Genomic DNA, 19,284 nt, shown 5'->3' on the forward strand with positions numbered 1-19,284 from the left:
AGGCATGCTTACATGTAGTCGGTAACAATAACAAATAGCATACTTAACAATACAAGTCACGAAATGACATGCATTTAGCCAACCAACAGAGCAATATGTTGCAAAATGTGCACATATTGTAGTAAACATATAATTGTTTTCTATGTATTTGAACGACGAATAAATAAATAAATAAATAAAGTTAATTTCACATTTCACTATTATGTCTTTTGCGTTTTTGCCTTCCATGTTCTGCATACATATCGAAACTAAGGCAAACAAATATTATCTCATTGATTGTCTAAGTTCAAACTGGTAATAAGTGGCATTGTAAGAACGTTTACATTGTGAGAAAGGCAACTTACTTCAGTAGATAATCTAAACGAGTTTGTAATCTCGTAAAAGAATCAAAGTGAGCATTTGATTCAAATATTTAGAATGATTATTATGTTGTTTACAATTCCAATTATGGAGGTGGCTAGTCTTGGCTATCGAAATAGTTGACTCCATGGGTAGACACATAGATGTACTCATTGGAAGAATGATACATTAGATTGGACCCAATATGAATTAATTTTGAATCCATTTCTGAATTAATTCACTTATGACATTTATGGTGTGATTTACCTAAATCCTGAGTTAGTCACTAACCACGCGTATGTAACTTATATGCTTTGATATAAGTGGAGGCTTATGCTCTAAAGATGATCAAGCCCATAGCCGGTATGTTGGGTACATGATTGGTGTATGGCTTGGCCTTACTAGCAACAATGGAATTCATAACTCGATTAAAGATTTAACGATATCCTTTCATTGGCATTGCGTGGATTGATAAATATGGAATGTGACCATGGGTTACTTGTTCTTGAATGTGCAATTTATCACAGCCATTTGTGGACAGTGATAATATTAATCATTAAGAAAAACACAACAGTGACAATGAGGTAAAATAAGATTGTATTGAGTGAACGAATTTACCTCAAAGGAATCAATTATATCATATGAAGGTAACACACACATGACGAGGTCATTGGACAAAGTATTTGGTTGAATTGCTTTTGTAAAGAGTATACAATAAGGAGTTTTCAATCATGGTACTTCTTGTGGACTGACTCCATGATTAAGTAAATTGCAAATTATCAAAATAATACTTTTGGACATAATTGCAATTACTCAAGCCTAATTGTATATGTTCGATTGGTCCTTTCGCTAGCTTAACAAAAGCTCGATCAGACTGCATTTAAATTAGAAGAAAATTCTACGACTTTGGAAATAATTTAATTGAGTCGATTTATTCGATGTGGAATTAAATTACGCGGTCATGAGAATTGTTCAACTAGAGAATTTGATTAAAAAATTTTGTTGAAAAAATAATTTGGAAAATCTAAGTGATTTTTAGGAAAATTAATTTTGATAAAGTAAAATTAAATTAATCAAATTAATTAAAATTAATATGATATTTTTGGAAATTAATTTTCAAGTCAGAAAAGTCGCCCAATGTGTAATTGAACTTGAAAATTGGAATTGAGATCGAAAATTGGCCTTAAGAACCAAAAACCGAGATTGAGACCCAAAAATTGATCGAACCGGGACTGGTATATGAAACTGATGACAGGATAGGACCGATCGGGTTGTCGGCCCAGACCGAACCAACAATAGTTGAATCGGATTGAGGTGGCGTGAGGGTGTCACACATGCGATGGCACCATCGGACACGACGGTGTTGGTGAGAGCGACGATGCTGACGGCAACGACAATAGCATTCCAATGGCCAACAAGTGGTCTTTCGGCAGTTGAGCAGTGGAGGAATCACACTCCTACTAGGGTTCTACCGGATAATTTGATTTCAAATTAATTATTTCAAAAATAATATTGTTTTAATAAATTTAATATTTAATTTAATTTAATAATTATCGTGATAGTATTTTATGATTTTAATATTAAAATGTAGGGGTGAGTATTCGATTGAGTCGAGTCAAAAAATTTTGAGTTAGTCGAGTTGACGGATCCTATTTTAGCAACCGAACTCAATTTGCATATTTTTCGAATTGGATCGAATTGAGTAAAAAAATTTCGAGTCAAGTCGAGTCGAGTTAACGAATCCTATTATTTATACTCAATGTTGCGTTTACATGAACCGATTATTTAATTAGTAAGCGAAGTATAAAATTATTTAACTACATAAACAATATAATAGTTTTGCCTTTTAACTTAATGAGTAAACATTTATCAAAACAACGTAGTTTTGCCTTTTAAATTAATGGTTTTGTTTTTTAACTTTAGAAAAGGTAAACATTTATCAAAATGGAGTATTTTTGCCTTTTCTTATTCAGGTTTTCGTATAACTCAAATTGTGTAATTAATATTCTAGTTAAACCAAAAAACTTAATTTTTTATTCAAGTTGATCCAAATAACTTGATTAACTCTAATGGGTCATTATTTTTCCCAAACTTATATTCAAGAGAAAGTTGTAGAAAGAAAATTCTCTAAAGAAATTATTTCAGAAGATTTTTAGAGATATTTTTTATTTACAACTTGACCCAAAATTTAAAGAAATTGTGAAATTATTGCACTTGTAATTTTGTGAGAAATTTTCTGAAAAATTTTCTGATTCGAAGCGAGGCCACACTCAATAGACGTGAGCTTGAGGATAACAGAGAAGACTACTCGGTCGAAGCATTCATCCTAGACGAATCGAAAAGGTACAATTTTAATTACTTGTTTATTACTTTAGATATCACAACCAAGTTCTTATTTTTTGAAAAGGTTTTAAAACTCTAGTTTTTTGTTGCGTTTTACAAACTCGATTTTCTTACACAACACACAATTAGCCCATATGTAAGATACTTACATAATCAATTACCTCATTTTAAGGCCATATAACATTCGACCATTTACTAGAGGGTCACTTAGTGCTTTCGGCCAACTTACGACTACTTACCATAATCAGCTACTTCATGGATAGCATAATGCCATTCGGCCATGCATTGAAATTAAAAACAAAATTCGACCAACTTGTGAACAATCATACAACTTACAGTAAACACTAAAACATACAAAAGTTAGGACCCACACCTTGTATTCACAAATCCGTTTCACAACTAAAAAATTCTCAACTTCCATGCCTTAAACCTAAATAGATCTAGTTCAGATTTATATACAACATGAACGAAATTAAATTAAAACCAGCCTCTAGACACCCTTATAGGGTTCGTCCAAAACAAGTATTAAGTATTGCCAATCAGTTCCAACTTTTGGAAGCTCTATTTACTCTATTTACTCTATTTCAAAATATAATGAAGATACGAATGAGTTCCGATTTCACTGCTGATTCGAGATGTTTGGATTTGATCCTTCAAAATTTAAAGCGCATGAAAGGTAGTATATAAAATTCAGCCAAGGCAAAAACACATTCAACCATAACATAATAAAAAGAAACGAAGAAAACGATGTAGATCTCGTTAAAAATCAGCACTTACGCTTCACCCGCTTTAGATCTGTGATGAATAGTGATCACAAAATCGAAAATAACATTAACAATAGCCTAAGGGGATTCAAACAAAGGAGGTAAAAATCATCAGCCAAAAATGAAGAAAAAGATGAAAAGATGAGGGCTTAGAGAGGCGACAATGCAAGAAAAATGGCAGCAACAAAAGGCTTCAATGTGCGACAAAGAAGATCAACAAAATAATGAAAAAAAGGAGAAAATGAATAGGGCAACAAAGTAAAACGACACCAACAATGGAGGAAGAGAGGGGCGGTACAATAATGGTGATAAAATTAGGTTATGGGGCGACAAAAGGTTGAAGAAAAGAGAAAAATTGATAGGGTAGAGAGAAAAGGAGAGGGTAGGATGATAAGGGAGAAAAAAACAGATGAGAAAAGCTGACAGAAAAGATAAAAAAAATAGCATTTACACTTAGGGTTTCTAGGTAGGGGCTGCACAAAAATAGGGATGAAAGAAAAAAAAAAGAAAAAATTACACATTATGCAAGGGAAGGGAACCAAACTTGGGTTTCAGGGACAAATTCACTAACTCTTAACCATCAAACTAGAAACGTTTTTTTTAAACAATTATGAAAACTTAACAATAAAAATATGGGATGTGATAGTTGCCATGGTAAATATGGAAACTATGTTGGAAAAAATTCAGTTCAAAAACGATTTTCTTGCACAGCGAAAAATTAAAATTTTAAAAATTGAGCCAATTTGTGATATTTATAAAAATAAACCCATTACCAAAATTGCACACTCTCGTCTAAATAAATTTTAACCATTTTTTCCTAATTCACTAGTCACTACTGAGATTCTCTGTTTATTAGCTAATTCACTTAAACTTTACGAGGGCACAGAACCTAAATCTACCACCATACTTCTACTACCTGATCTGGCTTGAATGAAACCCTCATCGAGCACTTCTATTGGAATTTCCAACTTACTAACTAATGCACTTAGAACAAATGAATACATTCGCACTCACATTAACACGTCTATGAGGCATATCTAATAATCTAGCATACAAACAAACAAATAAACAAATAAACAGTGTGAGTGGCGAGGAGATGATCCAAGTAATGTGTTATATCATATTTAGGATTAAAGTAGTGTGTTCTCGTTCTTACCCCAGATGCGATTCAATCAGAACATTTCAAACAATCTTATGCAGTTCAAACTGAGTTATATCACAAATTTTAAGAAAATAAAGAAATTTAGATACGTGGGTTACAAAACCTTAACACACAACAATCACCTAGGTCCAAGAGTTAATGAACCTAGAGCTTTAATACCACTAAATGTAACACCCCATACCCGGCCTAGTCGTCAAGCCCAAATATCAGGATGCTACACCACCGTCTTATGTCATACTCATAGTAAATTGTCACATTATTAAAAAATCACCCTCTTTAACAGTGATCTTATCAATTTTCAGTCAAACATATATTAGCCATCATTAGAACATGCTAGACATACTTAAAATAGACTTATAAATATAATTAATCATTCATTAGGATCACTTAGCAAAATTTCCAAGACAAATACATAGGTATCGATACTAGGATAAGGGTATTGATATTTTCTTGGTACGATATCGATACCTTTGAAAAATTGGCACCAAATCAGTATTCTCTTTCTCGTCTAAAATCAAAGTCTCAAAAATTATTGGTACCTTTACAAAAGTATTGATAAAATTACCCCAAGTATCAATACTCGTGATAGGGTATCAATACCAATTTACGATTCTAACTTTCTACACATTTCAAATCACAGAGGTATCATTTTTACAACATCAATATCGATACCTCTACTTCATACCAGAAAAATGCAACATATATAAGCATAAAAATCATTCTAACTTGTACCAATTCATTATGTTATCATATCATCATATCTGATGAATCACCTGTGGTATCTAGTGATGCCTAAAAAATTCATCAATTCCTTAATACATGTGGGTGTAGGCTAATTGGTAACACATGTCACTTTCTTTTTATCCATGGCTACAGTTCCTCGTGCTATCACATGGTCTAGATACTTAACTTATTCAGTTCCAAACGAACATTTGCTTTGCTTGATAAAGAGTGTGTGTTGCCTTAGGATTTGGAATAACCACCCTAAGGTGCTCTATGTGCTCATCCCAGCTTGCTGAAAATACTAAAATGTCATAAAAAATACCACCATTATTTTTCTCATAAGGGGCTTAAAGATGGCATTAATGAGTGCTTGAAAAATTGATGGAGCATTGATGAGCCCAAAGGGCATTACCAAGAACTCATAATACCCCTCATGAGTTCTGAAGGTAGTTTTTTGGATATCAACATCATTCATCCTTATTTGATGATATCCTAACTTGAGGTCTAACTTGGAGAAAACTCTTGCATGACCTAGCTCATCCAACAACTCCTTGATGATGGGAATGGGAAATTTATCTTTTATGGTTAGCTGGTTGAGTTGTATGTAGTCTATACAAAGCCTCTAGCTACCATATTTCTTTTTAACCATAATTGTGGGTGAAGCAAAAGAACCAATATTGTCTTTGATCACACTAGTGTACAACATTTCTTGAATAATCTTTTCTATTCCAGCCTTCTGAACCATGGAGTATCTGTAAGGTCATATTTTGATAACAACATTCTCGTCTTTCAAGGGAATTTTGTGGTCCTAGGGTCTTGTTGGGGGCAGGCCTACAGAGATCCCAAAGATGTCTAAAAAATTCTCCAAGAGTGTTTGTATGCCTACATGAAGCTGATAACCATTTGCTTGTATGGACAATTGAGCAGCTGAAATCATTAGCATTGTGCAGGGGCATAAGAGTTGATCAGTAGTGGAAAAAGATCTTGAAGACTGAGCTATTGACATGACATGTATGCTACCAGAAAGAATACCCTGCAAGGTTCAATTTTTTTAATTGAAATCAAACTGCATAGTTAATGGCCCAAAATTCCAAGAGATGGGTCCTAGTAAGAGTAGCCACTGTATTCCAAAGACCAAATCACACCTTTCAAAGGTAGCATCATAAAATCTATGACAAACTAGAAACATTGAGTCTCCCACTTAACTTTCCTACATGTTCCTGTAGTTATTAAGCAGCTACCATTTGCTACAACTACTTTTAACTGTTCCTGGTATTCTATAGGAAAAGGCAGTTTACTCACCACCCTTGTATCTAAAACGTTATGGGTACTACTTGAATCCACTAACACAATGGCTTTGGTATTCCCCATAAGAGCTTCAAACCTCATTGTGTGGAGACCTTATGACCCTTTCATAGCATACAGCGATATCACAGGCTCTTGCTGTTTGTCTTTTGTGGGAGGATCCTCTAGCTGGTCAGAACATTCTCAGAAATCCTCTCATTCTCCATCAGAATGAGTTTCCAACAATACCTGGTATAACTGCCCTTTGACATATTTGTTACCAACATAGTACTTGGCTCCGCACAAAAAATATAAACCCTTTTATTTCCTTTCAGACATTAGAGTTGGTTGATTCCTTTAGAGGATGCTCTGGGGACATTAGTTCCACTAGAATACCCTGCATTAGCAGTGATAGGAGCTTTAGATGTAACCAGTGAAACAACTCTACTTGGAGTAGCACTTTATTTAACATTTGAGCCATACCAAAACCCCCTCCTAGGGGAAGTGTTCAAAATATTCTTCATCTGACTGGCTAAATGAAAAGCATCAACTAAGGTTTGAGGCTTAAATAACTGTAAATATTTTTTAACATCATGTTTCAAATTACTAATGAAAATACTTAAAGCATATTGTTCAAGCAAATGTATCTGGTTCAACAAGCTGACAAATAAATCATGGAAAATGCTCCACAGAATCTTGTTGCTTAAGGGTTACCAGTTCTAACATGGGGTCTCTGAACTTTTTTGAGCCAAAACGTTCTCGCAAACTGATGGCATATCTTGGCCAATCTAGCATGTGCAACCTTTCATGTTTCTGGGCATGAAAGTGATGCTAGTCAAGAACTCGACCCTCCAAGTTCATCATTACAATACAAATTCTATCATTCTCAGGAACTACCTCTGCTTCAAAAAATTGCTCCAACTTAGACCACCAAACCCTATAGCCAGTCTCATCAAAATGAGGGCATCCCACTCTAAAACTCGTTTCTTGGTACCCTTTTACTTGTGTAAGAACGGTTGGGGGTGGAGGAGCTTCAAGGGGTTCTTTTGGAGGGAACCCTAGGGCTGGTCTTCTGTAATAGCCCAATTTTAGGCCTAGTCGGAACAGTGGTTTCAGGACCACAAATCCGACGAGAAAAAAATAAAAAAAATGTAATACCCTGAATTTTCAAAGGTGTCAGAACGGTGATTCGAGATCAGTAAATTTGACAAATGAGTAGAAAATATTATTAATTTAGTGAGTATAAGTTAAATGTGAAGTTAGGAAAAAATTTTAAATAGTGAATAGTGCACTAGAAATAAATATTAAAATAATTAGAATAAAAAACAAGGTATTGAGACATCAGAGATTTTAAACCGAGCCATAAATATTTTTATAAATATTTATGGAGTGATAAAAAGTTAGTATTAAACTTTCGTCAAGAAATTTTAAAGTTCTGATAATTAATTGAACAAAAAGGACTAAATTGTAACAAATGTAAAATTATAAGAAATGATTAAATAGCTTAAATGATAAAAGGAAGAGGGCTTAAAAGGAAAATAGACCCAATGTCTATTTGGGCTGGACGGCTAAGGCATGAAATCGGCAAGAAAGTAAGAAGAATTAAGGGAAAAATTGGAATATTGCAAAATTTGCTTAATAAAGTTAGGACCAAAGTGGAATTATCTAGATTTCTCTTCATTTTCCTGCATTCTCATAAGCTAAAACACCATGGAAGGATTTCTTTAACCTGGTTCTTCATATTTTTACTGCAAGTAAGTTCAATTCTTGATCATTTCTTGAAATTTTTGTGTTTTTGTGACTTTTACAACTAGGCCCACTTGTTGAATTCATTAGTTTTTGATTCTATAAAAGAAGTTGAAAGTTGCTATGAATATTTTCTGGAAGTTTATGATGTTATATAATGAAATTGAAGCTTTAATTTGTTTATGAGATGATTTTATTAGGTAATTTCTATATAAATTGATTTGTAGGACCTAATTGTGAAAATGTTTGGAATTAAAGTCTAGTGCTAAAATTATGATTTCCAAAGGTTATAAAGTAGTTTAAAGTGATAGAATAAAGTGTTGATTGAGAAAAATCAGCTCAATTGAGAGGTTAATTGAGTAGGGATGAAATTATCATTTATTGAAAGCTTAGGGGAAAATGGTAATTAACATCACGCACTAAAATAGTTTTAGACAGCAGCAGTAGTCTAACTTTGAAAAATCACCAAAAATTGTAGAGATTGAATTAGAGGATGAATAAAATATGAAATTAAATCTTATTGAGTCTAGTTTCTTATAAAAGAAACGGTGTAAGCAATGGAATTGTAAATCATGAGATATAATAGATTTTGTGAGACAAGGTCAGAATGAATTCGGGTTCCCCTGTTCTGGCTTTGGAAAATCATTAAAAATTTTACAAAAATTATTATGAGTTATAATATATATGGTTAGAATCCTTAATGAGTCTATTTTCATAAGAAACAAACTGAAACATCATCTTAATTTTTTACAATGAGATAATTCATTTTTAGTGAAGAGTGGTCGGAACTGTCAGACAGCAAAATAGGGGAAACTTAAAAGAATAAACTGTACTATTTGGCTAAACCAAAAATTCTAAAAATTTTATGGTAAGAATATATGTGAGTGTAGTTTCAGGGAAAATTAACGGATCTTAATTTGGAGCTCTGTAGCTCCGGATAAAAAATAATTTAGTGACTTTGACTCGGATAAACAACTTTGAATATACATGTGAGTGAATAGTGAAATTATAGTTAATGTTGATTAAGTGTGTTATACACATTAAGGATGTGGAATGGAGAGGAGGAGGAGGAAAATTGGGAAATATATGAATGATTTGTGTATAATTGGTCATATGTTTGATTATAATTGATAAACGATGAAATAGATATGATGCTTATATTTGTGCATTATTGGTCATGGTTTAAGCTCATGTGTGAAAATAAAGTTTCATAGTATGTGTGTATGGTATATTCGGTATATGATTTGGCATGAAATAATGTCATGAATGATTTATGAATTAACACATGTTGGTAAGCCTGATACATGAATAAATGTTGTGCTCATCCATTCTTATAATTCTTATGCTATATGTGTATTTGGCTAACATATTTGGTATACATGCTTAGGCTGTGGCCAAGTAGTGGCTAGACTATGCCACGTTAAATTTATAGGTTATGCATTGAAATGGTTTATCATGTGGTTAGCCCCGAAAAGAGTTATGTTTAAATACACTAGCTTGCGACTATGGTTGAATGATATGTTTATATCTTGTGTGATGTGCATAGAAAATGAGTGTGGAAAGATAATGAAAAGTAAGTTCATATGGCTGAAATTTAATAATTAAATGTTAATTTCATGAATTATATAATGTATGATGAAATATATATTTATTGATGAAATGAGAATAAAATAAAAATGTGAAAACTGAATAAATGATCAAATTGAGCGGAATGCCGGATTTGAGTACTTCTGATAAGTGACAAGTGACAAAGTGATAAGTGATAGCTTTAGCTACACTTATCTGATCAAGTGACAAAGTGATAAGTGGTAGTTTTAGCTACACTTATCTGATCAAGTGACAAAGTGATAAGTGGTAGCTTTAGCTACACTTATCTGATCAAGTGACAAAGTGATAAGTGGTAGCCTAGCTACACTTATCTGATCAGGGACAAGTGATAAGTGATCATACGTAAGACCATAGTTATACTATGGCAAAGTGAAAGTGAAGTACTCAATTTTCCGTAACCGTTCCCTAATTTGATTAAGGATGGTAAGTGACAAATGGGCCCAAAAGAATTAAAGTAAATGGATAAGTGGTAGTGTATTTATACCAGGATGATGTTATTTTAAAGTGATGTTTTCATTGCAAAATTGAGAATTTCATAAATGTGTTAATGAATGGTATAATCGATAAACGTTGATTTAAATGATAAATACGTATTAGTGTTAAACTTAGTGACATTGAATTGTACTTGAATTAAATGAGAATTGGTAGTGATATGATTTAAATTGTGAGCATGAGAAATTACGAATTGAATGAAATGGAAATGAATCATTGAATTGCATGAGTATGTATCGGGTCTAGTAGGCCCTAATTATTATGATTATAATATTTTGAGGATATATTGTGAAAAGTTATAGAAGCATGTTAATTATTTTGAAAGTTTTAATTTAGATGAAATTTTATAACTCGGTTAAATACGTTTACAAGTGTATGTGTTTTAGTAATGCCTCGTACCCTATTCCGGCGTTAGATACGGGTAAGGGGTGTTACATCTTCCTAAAATGCCATTTCATCGGTCTTGAACAATGGCATGAATTAGCACAGCAGGACTACCAAAATATTGCGTAAACAAACCGTGAAGCTCAAATTTGAGATGTTGAAGTTCAGATCTAATTTCTCCTGAAAGTCATCCTTAAATCCCTATAGTCGATTTTCCAGTTTTGCGTCAAACTTAACATCCAACTGGAGAGCTCTTCCTAAATCTTTTCCACCTTTTGTTGCAACACATGAACCTCCTTTTATACGCGGGTTGTTACTCCTTCACTCGCCATCGTGATCGGAAAGTTCTGATACCTTTGTTAGCATTCAAAATACGAAAGAGAAAACTATTGAGAAAGGGGAAGATGGGAGAAAACACAAAGAGAAAATAGAGATAAATTTTAGGAAGAAAACTTGTACTGTATTCATTTCATGCCTTGCGGTTACAACGGAAATGCTTAAAAGGAAAGAGAAAAGAAAACCATTTGAAGGTTGGTTACTGCCAGACTGTTCATTATTGGCTTAGCTCAAAATTGCCCTGTTTCAATAAAACTCTTACACACTTCGTTTTCATTAAAATGCTACGCACCGTTTTTGATTTCGTCTTTTAACTCGTAACAGATACAACCACTGAATAAAGAGTAATCTTAGATTAATATCCTTATTAGAATAGAAAATGTGAGTGGGTGACTTGAAGTTGCTTTTGTTGATATTTAATGTCTTATCCAAAATGTCAAATATCATGATGGCAAGACAAGGAACTAGATGTATACAACAGAAGCAAATGACTGTTGACAGCTTTTTTGTTGGCCATAACTTTTATTACCCAAAAAAAGAAAAGGCAAGAAGAATTTATTTTTCAAAAATGAGGTTTAGGTTTTTTTAGTGTGTGGTATTCGGTTTAGTGTTAGAGTACTTATATGAAATTGGGTTGGGTGGTTAGCGAGTTCGTATTGTGTTTGGTCAAAGAATTTGATTCCTAAAAATTGGTTCAAAATAGGTTGGCTGCTAGGAAATTGGTTTCTAACAGAATGATTTTTCGTCTTTTTTTTATTTGCCTAGAGAATAGGAAATCGATTTTCTCTAGCCTAGTTTCCTTGTACGATTTCATCATTTAAACCAGAAAATCGATTTCCTTTTACCCCATTTTGCCATTCCTTAAATCTACTTTTACAATTGATTTGACGATTAAAAAATTAAATTAATTTCCTTGAAACCGTTTTCTCTTTTCCCAACCCAAATTTCTTCATATCCGTAAATAATCTAAAAGTTATTTAGATTTGTAATAAATTTATTTTTTTGTTATATTCCAAAAAATTATTATAATATTAATAAAAATCCTTAATTATTCGAATAATTCAGCCTCCTACTCCTACTCCTACTCCTACTAAAGATTCCTTTATGTAAAATAAATAATTGAAAGAAAGAAGGATTAATAAGAAATTAAATCTATAAGAGTAAGCTATATCATTAGTCATTAAATTATAAGTAAGTTTTCGTTTTAGTCACTTATTTAAAAAAATTATAATTTAATCATTTAATTATTCGAAAGTTTTCATTTAAGTCATTGAACTATTTAAAAGTTTTAATTTAAGCCATTGGGCTTTTAATTATTTTTTTTAAGTTTTGCTAGCGAGCTCCAAGTGATAATTCAATGATCGGTACGGTGGATCATTACCTATTGACGAGTAAAGAAACATACCTTAGATCCAAGTTGATATGACAATCAGTGTTGGAGATCAGAGAAAAAATATTTAAATTTTGGTTTGCAGATTCGTGACGTCCAAAGATGTTTCATAAAAAAAACTGAACTATAGAAGAGAAGGGTAAAAAGAGCTTCCAATTAGTGCAGACAATGCGAATAGAGAAAGCCATATAACATTATTTTAACAGCCTAATAACTTAAATGAAAATTTTTGAATAATTCAATGATAAAATTGTAACTTTTTTAGTTAAGTGGCTAAAATGACAATTTACCATACTTCAATAGCTAATGGTGGAATTTACCCAACTTATAATTTGTTGGAAGAAAGGCTGAAGAAGAGATGAGTAATGACTGCTAACTATCAAATCGTCAAACCAATAATGTTTCACAGTAATTTTAGGCTAGTGTGCAGGCGGGCAATAAGCTTAGCTTTACATGCAAACAGTAGCAGGCCGCTAGCTTTCTCTCTCTCTCTCTCTCTCCCTTGTTTTTTTGACATGAAAAACTCCCAAGAAAACCGAGTTTTGGACCAAAAACAAATAAAAGATTGCATCCAAGACAACACTAAAATGCCGCTGGCAACGATCTGTCATGTAGCAAAACCTTAGTTCCTAACCCTATATTGCATGACGTCGGAACCCTAGCTCTATATTTCTTCCGGTCATCTTCATTGCCATCGCGCCATTGTTGTCGTTCTTATTTTCCCCTCACTTTGTAAGCATAAATAGGGAACAATCTTATCATTTTCTTTTGTCGATTCAATAATTTACGAAGTTTATTTCTATAAAAAGAATTGTAGCAGTACCGATCTCAATGGGGTTTAATGATTACGTCAAACTTTGTTAGGACTTAAGATTTATAACTACTATGTTAGCGGTGTAAATGCAGGTGATGGGTTTTTTCCCCTCAACTTTTTTCAAATATATTTTAAACGTGATACTTCCGTGCAAATTTATATTACACAAATATTGAATGAGTACTCCAACCTTGTTTACATACCAAATTCAAATTAAATGTTTTGACATCAAATATAACATTCAAATGAGAACATTGAAACAATACATACAGCCAAGAACTCTTTTAATAACAGCTATAAATATTAACTAAAGAACAAGAAGGAAGAGAACATGACAAAAAAGACCATGTAAAGTATCAAGGAACGATATATATAAAACGACAGAGAAATTAATACTATGATATAGAATCAATTACGTTTTGGGCAGTTTTTAGAGATTGGAAATGGCCTTGGGGTCTAGAAAAATACAAAGCATAAAAAAAATAAATATTTCGTCTTAATAATGTTAAAGTAGGTTGGGCACCGGACCTTAATAAATTTACCATTAATTCATTTGGAGCCTGTTGAAATAGATTCGTCCTACCTTACTGCAATGTCGTTTTGTTTTTTATTCCACTTATTTAATCATAATATTCCAAAAAAAGAAAAAGCCTTAGGGGTACGTACATTGAACTACCCTTCTCTATTTGACCTAATTTCTCTTAGAGATCTTAAACATTATATCATTCAATTATAATTTGTATGGTAAATTAACTTGCGGAGATTTGTATAATGATCTAATTGATATGCTGAATTATGTGCATGAAAGAAATAGGCAGCCATTGGCATTTCATTTCAACCCAATATAATCAAGACCATTGAATTAGGTGCAGATAATAAAGAGCCCTAGGAAAAGAATACATCAAGACCATTAGAAACTCATGTTTAATTAATGCTGTTCTAAGTTCTATAATCATCATATACAAGATTAACATGGTACGTGAGAATCAAAATAGCAAGCCATTGCCATTGCCATTCATTTCAACCCAATCATTTAATCATAATTATATTCAAAGCAGTTAGATGAAGGATGAATGGATGAACTAACTAGGTTAAACACCAAGTTAAACACAAGATATAATTTCATTAATCCCTAATAGTTTTCATTACTAGAAATGTTAATAAAACTAAAAGCTATGGAAATAAAAAAGAGTTTCATCAGTAAAGGCCTTAAGGGTGCAAAACATGTTGATGATCAAAGATGACCAGAGCAGCACGTTGTAAGTCAGAAAGTATGGAAACTTTGGAAAGTTTCATAATCTTTCTGTTTCTTCCCCATGTGATAATTCTAGAAGCCTGCAAACAGAAGCATCTCTAGATAATCCCATTAACTCCTTACCTTACCCTATATCACTAGTCTCACACTAAATATAACATAAATCACATGCACATATATGCAGAGATGCATTAAAAATCATCGGCAAATGAGCAACGGTTTCTATATTCTAGCAAAGGGTCACATCCATGCACGTCTATTCAAGTAGCTGAAATTGATTTTTCTTTTCAGCTCTGATATAAATGCCCTAAAAAACTTATGAAAATGTTTACGTATAAAAGATGTTTAATATACGTACTACATACGTACGTACATTATATCTCAAAAAGAAAACAAGAGAGATTGTAAATGGATTAAAAAAATGGTTATGGATTTCTTTGTTTAGCCGAACACGAAACCTAATTTTCTTGCCCATTTTCCATCCGGCAGGCAAACGGATTAACGGGAAAAAGTTGGCTTCGAGTTCAATACCAATCAGAAAGCAGATTAGATGAAAAAGAAAAAGTACAAATTATCTATAAAAAAACCAATAATTCACACCCAAAAGGGCACACATCCACATACTACATCGATCGAATAAAAAAACGAACACTGAAAATCTGAATTGAAATTTGAAAACAAAACTAAACATCCACAGGGAAATATCATATGCAGAATCTTGATCAGTTTTCTAATGTCATTCAAATTCTATGCAACATTTAACAATGACGAAGAATAACACTGAAAGCTAGAGATAAATAATATCTAGAGTCGTTTCTGACTAATGGAAGTTTTTGTTAAAAAAAGGAAGGGTCTCTCTCTCTCTATTGGAGAATAGGCCTGTAAATCAAGACCTTGGAGGTGGGAAGAATTGCGTACCAGCAATGAAAGCGTTAAGTGGAGCTGGATAAAGAGAAGGGTCTAGCATACTCGTTGCTGGATTGCTCGAAATGGCGGCGGTTGTTGTGGTTCTAGCAGTTTCTGCTGTGGTAACTGCGGCGGTGATGAGATTGAGTTGCTGAGAGGATTCACCGCCACCGGTGTAATGGCTTTCAGGGCCTTGATCGTAAAGAATCCCTTTGAATACATGCCCTGCTATATTCACCGCCGTTTGATAAGCGAACTCCTCATCTTCATCGTCCATAGCGCTTACTTTCACAGAGCGGAAGACAGCAGGAGAACTCACTTCGGGAGGGAATTGACCCAATTCCAACCCTAATTTTCAAGTTCCAAAGAGATAATAAAAAAGATAAATAAATCAAGAGATGGAAGAAAAAATCAAACTGAAAAGGAAAGAAGAAAGAGAGTTTTCTTGGAAACTTTTTTTCCGAAAATTATGGGAGCTTTTCGTCAGTTTCAGCAGAAAACAGTGGCGGAATGAATGGAAAAAAGAAGAAAAATAAAGGTGAAGCAGGTGGCTCAATGACCATGGAGGTGGACTAGCTCACTCACTCACACGCAAACGATACGATCTCGTCGGTGTACTGCTAGCTAGTACTTGGGGAAGCCATGGGAAGGGAAACCCTTAAAATCTTACCCAATTAAACTTTGTCTAGCTAAGAATCTATTTGATTTTTGTCTTGGTTTGTATGTTAAACTACAACATTACCTGATGTAGTGGGGGACAGTCGAGTGCAGGCAAGAGACGGAGAACCTTGATTCTCTCTCAGCCTTTTGGGGTTCTCTCCACGAAACTGGTCTTCATGTTGTTGGTGGTGCTGCAAAGCTGCGAGTTGTTGTTGCCTCTCTCGCCTTTTAGCAGCAGGAACCCAAGTGCTCTTAACGTGAGTTTGGCACTGAAACCCTCTACTTTTACAACAAGTCCTACATCTCATATGTGCACAATCTTTCTTAGCTTGGTTTCCACAATCTTGGCAATTCATGCCCCCATGTTTCATAACAGTAAACCCTACTGATCTCGAAGACGGCTCATCAGACAAGTTAAACCCTCTAGCTCTTCGACTAGGGCCCGCTCCAAACGAGATGGTGTTCACGTTTTCCTGCTGCTGTTGTTGTTGTTGTTGGTGGTAATAATACTGCGGCCATATCTCAAAACCCTTGTTGTAGATCTCCTCGTTCCTATACAAATACAGGCTCTCTTCTTTATCTTCTTCTTGTTTATTTCCAGTGTCTGCTTCTCGTCCACCTAGATAGAACAAGCCAGCCATTTGTTACACTCAAAAGCTGAAACAAATCTCAATTTAGACCAATAATCCATAGCAGAAAACGCCCTATTTAGTATTAGTACCCCCCCACCCCACCCACAGATCACTAGTTTGATGAGCTGGTTGGGATTTTCCCTGGGGCCTTTATGGGTTTCAACTGTAAAACCTTTTTCTGGTAGGTTTTTAAAGACCACTGTTAGCCTGTGAGTGTTTGTTGGGTTTTGTTTTTGACACTATCTTTGTTTTTCTTTTGTTTTTTTTTGGGGGGGGGGGTGGGCTATGTTCCTGACTCTGACCGATCTCCCGAACCCCCAACCCTGAATGACTACAGTTCTAAGTAGAAGAGGCTGTTCCTCTTTCCTCTGATCTTTGGGTCGCAGCTTTTAAGGTTAAAAATCCTTAAGATGGATATATTTTCTCTTTAGGATAAAAATAAAATTAAAATTCAAAGGTTGTTTTGGTTGGTCATCATCATCTCATCCCTTCAATTCCAAGCAATAATGCGGGGGAATTAAAGCCCCTGCAACGCCGCCATGAGAACTGCAACACCCTCACCTCATTTATGACAAAACCAGCTCTCCCTCTGTCTAAATTCTAACAAAACAAGAAATAAAAACAAACAAATAAATAAATCTCCGGGTTTTGTTGAGTAATGTAAAGAAAGACAAAGATGTAAGAACAAATGTATCTCTACGGTTTCTCTTACACTTCCAATCAATCAAATCTAACTAAAAGGTTTTTTTTTTTCGAATCTCCCATTTCATGTCCATCCTACGTTCCCTATTACTCCACGTGTCATTTCATCAGCTTTTCCTTATTCGTCCTTGCACCCGAAAACCCGCTCGTACTTTTTCTGACCCTTCCTGCTGTATGTATCTAGGAATTTGATTTTTTTTTCACACACCTTTTGTCATTTTCTTTCAACAGTTACAGATAGAGAGATATCAATTAAATCTGTGATGTTTAATGATATCCGATGGTAATACAATTAAACATTTTGTTTTTGTGCAGTAAATAAATCTATTCGGTGACTATTTAATATTTATCTCACCTGTTCTCGTGCGGGTATTTGTTTTTTAAATGATAAATTTCTCGTCAATGCCTCGTATTCTTCTTAGAAATTCTTCCTGCAATCATTTCATCATTTGACTCGAAAGTCACAATTTCATATTTTCGTCTCATTAAATAAAATACGATTCTTTTACTCATTTCATTTATTTACCATTTCTAAGATACTCACCTTATGTTTGGTTCGCTAATGGCCAAGTCATTCTCCACATATCCAGTTCTTAAGAGTATTTTACACTTGATTGATTTTATTGTATAATATGGACTAAGATAGTTACTCAGGACACCCAGATCTAAATGGTTATTCCAAAAAATTATCTAAATTACCCATGCACAAATGAACATCTAAAACCCAAAAATTAAAGAAAAACTCAATTAAAACTTCCACAGAGGATTCAACTTAAAAACACATAAAAATAGAAAAAAAAATGATGAAGGATTTTCTATCTCCTTGAGTTTTAGGTGAGATTTGGTCCACCTGGGTGTAACATATTTGACAAAACAAAAGCATGGGTCAACTTGGATAATAAGTCTCCCAATCAAATTCTTTGATGTGGTTTGATAAGCTTGAAAACCTTTCATCTCTTAGTGTTTGAAATGCTATTCTTTAGAGATACATGTCAAATGAGAACAATTTGGTAGGAACATTGAGGATTAGGTGGGAACAATTTAGAGGTTCCAAAAATGTAATTGAGCGAATAGTGAAGAGATGGTTTGATATAGCGTGTAAAGGCTCTTACAAAATGTGTGAAGAACGAAAAATGTGAGCAAATAAAGAAAAAAAATTGTGAGAGTCAAAAGCAAAGTGAGTGAATAAACAACATGGTTAGATATAAAAGCATTGTGAGTGAAAATAGCAAAAATTGTAAAAAGCGCTCAAAAGGAGAAATCAAGCTTTTTATTGTCATAGTGCACAAATACTCGCTAAGTTGCTTGTACTAGCTACTATAGAACCATATCTTCCACATTATTGGAGAGCTAAGGAAGGCGAAAGAAGGAGAATTAAGGTGGTGAGCTTAATGATTACATATGGGGGGATATGGGAGCAATGCTATGTGCTATATTGTTCATACTGCTTGAACCATTTTGAGCTGACATATTCTTTGAATTCATACCAACCCAAGCCTTAGAACGTTACAAGCCAAAAAACCTATGTGACCTTAGCATCTCTGTTTACAAATTTGGAATGTGCAATAACTTAGCACAAAATGAATAAGTTGAATTCTTTCGTGTATAGATACATCATATCTACATATCTCATTTTGATGAAATAACTTGAAGAAGTATGCTTTTATGGGATTACCTTTATGTCTATAAACTATTTAACTTTGTGAACTAGCTTTATTTGCTTCCAAAGTTGTGAATTTGAAAT

At 33.7% G+C, this 19,284-nt stretch overlaps 1 protein-coding gene across 1 annotated transcript; it reads right to left on the minus strand.

Annotated features, from left to right (window-relative positions):
• Positions 1-15,191: 15,191 nt before the first annotated feature.
• LOC107890410 (protein SHI RELATED SEQUENCE 5) lies at positions 15,192-17,537 on the minus strand. The gene is made up of 2 exons (XM_016814828.2): positions 16,289-17,537; positions 15,192-15,894 (listed from the first exon to the last, which is right to left on the minus strand). Exons 1-2 carry the CDS (start codon positions 16,845-16,847, stop codon positions 15,527-15,529), a joined length of 927 nt encoding a protein of 308 aa, XP_016670317.1. The 5' UTR covers positions 16,848-17,537; the 3' UTR covers positions 15,192-15,526.
• Positions 17,538-19,284: the final 1,747 nt, after the last annotated feature.

This window comes from Gossypium hirsutum, chromosome D01 (genome assembly GCF_007990345.1).
Source record: "Gossypium hirsutum isolate 1008001.06 chromosome D01, Gossypium_hirsutum_v2.1, whole genome shotgun sequence".
NCBI classification, from domain to species: domain Eukaryota; kingdom Viridiplantae; phylum Streptophyta; class Magnoliopsida; order Malvales; family Malvaceae; genus Gossypium; species Gossypium hirsutum.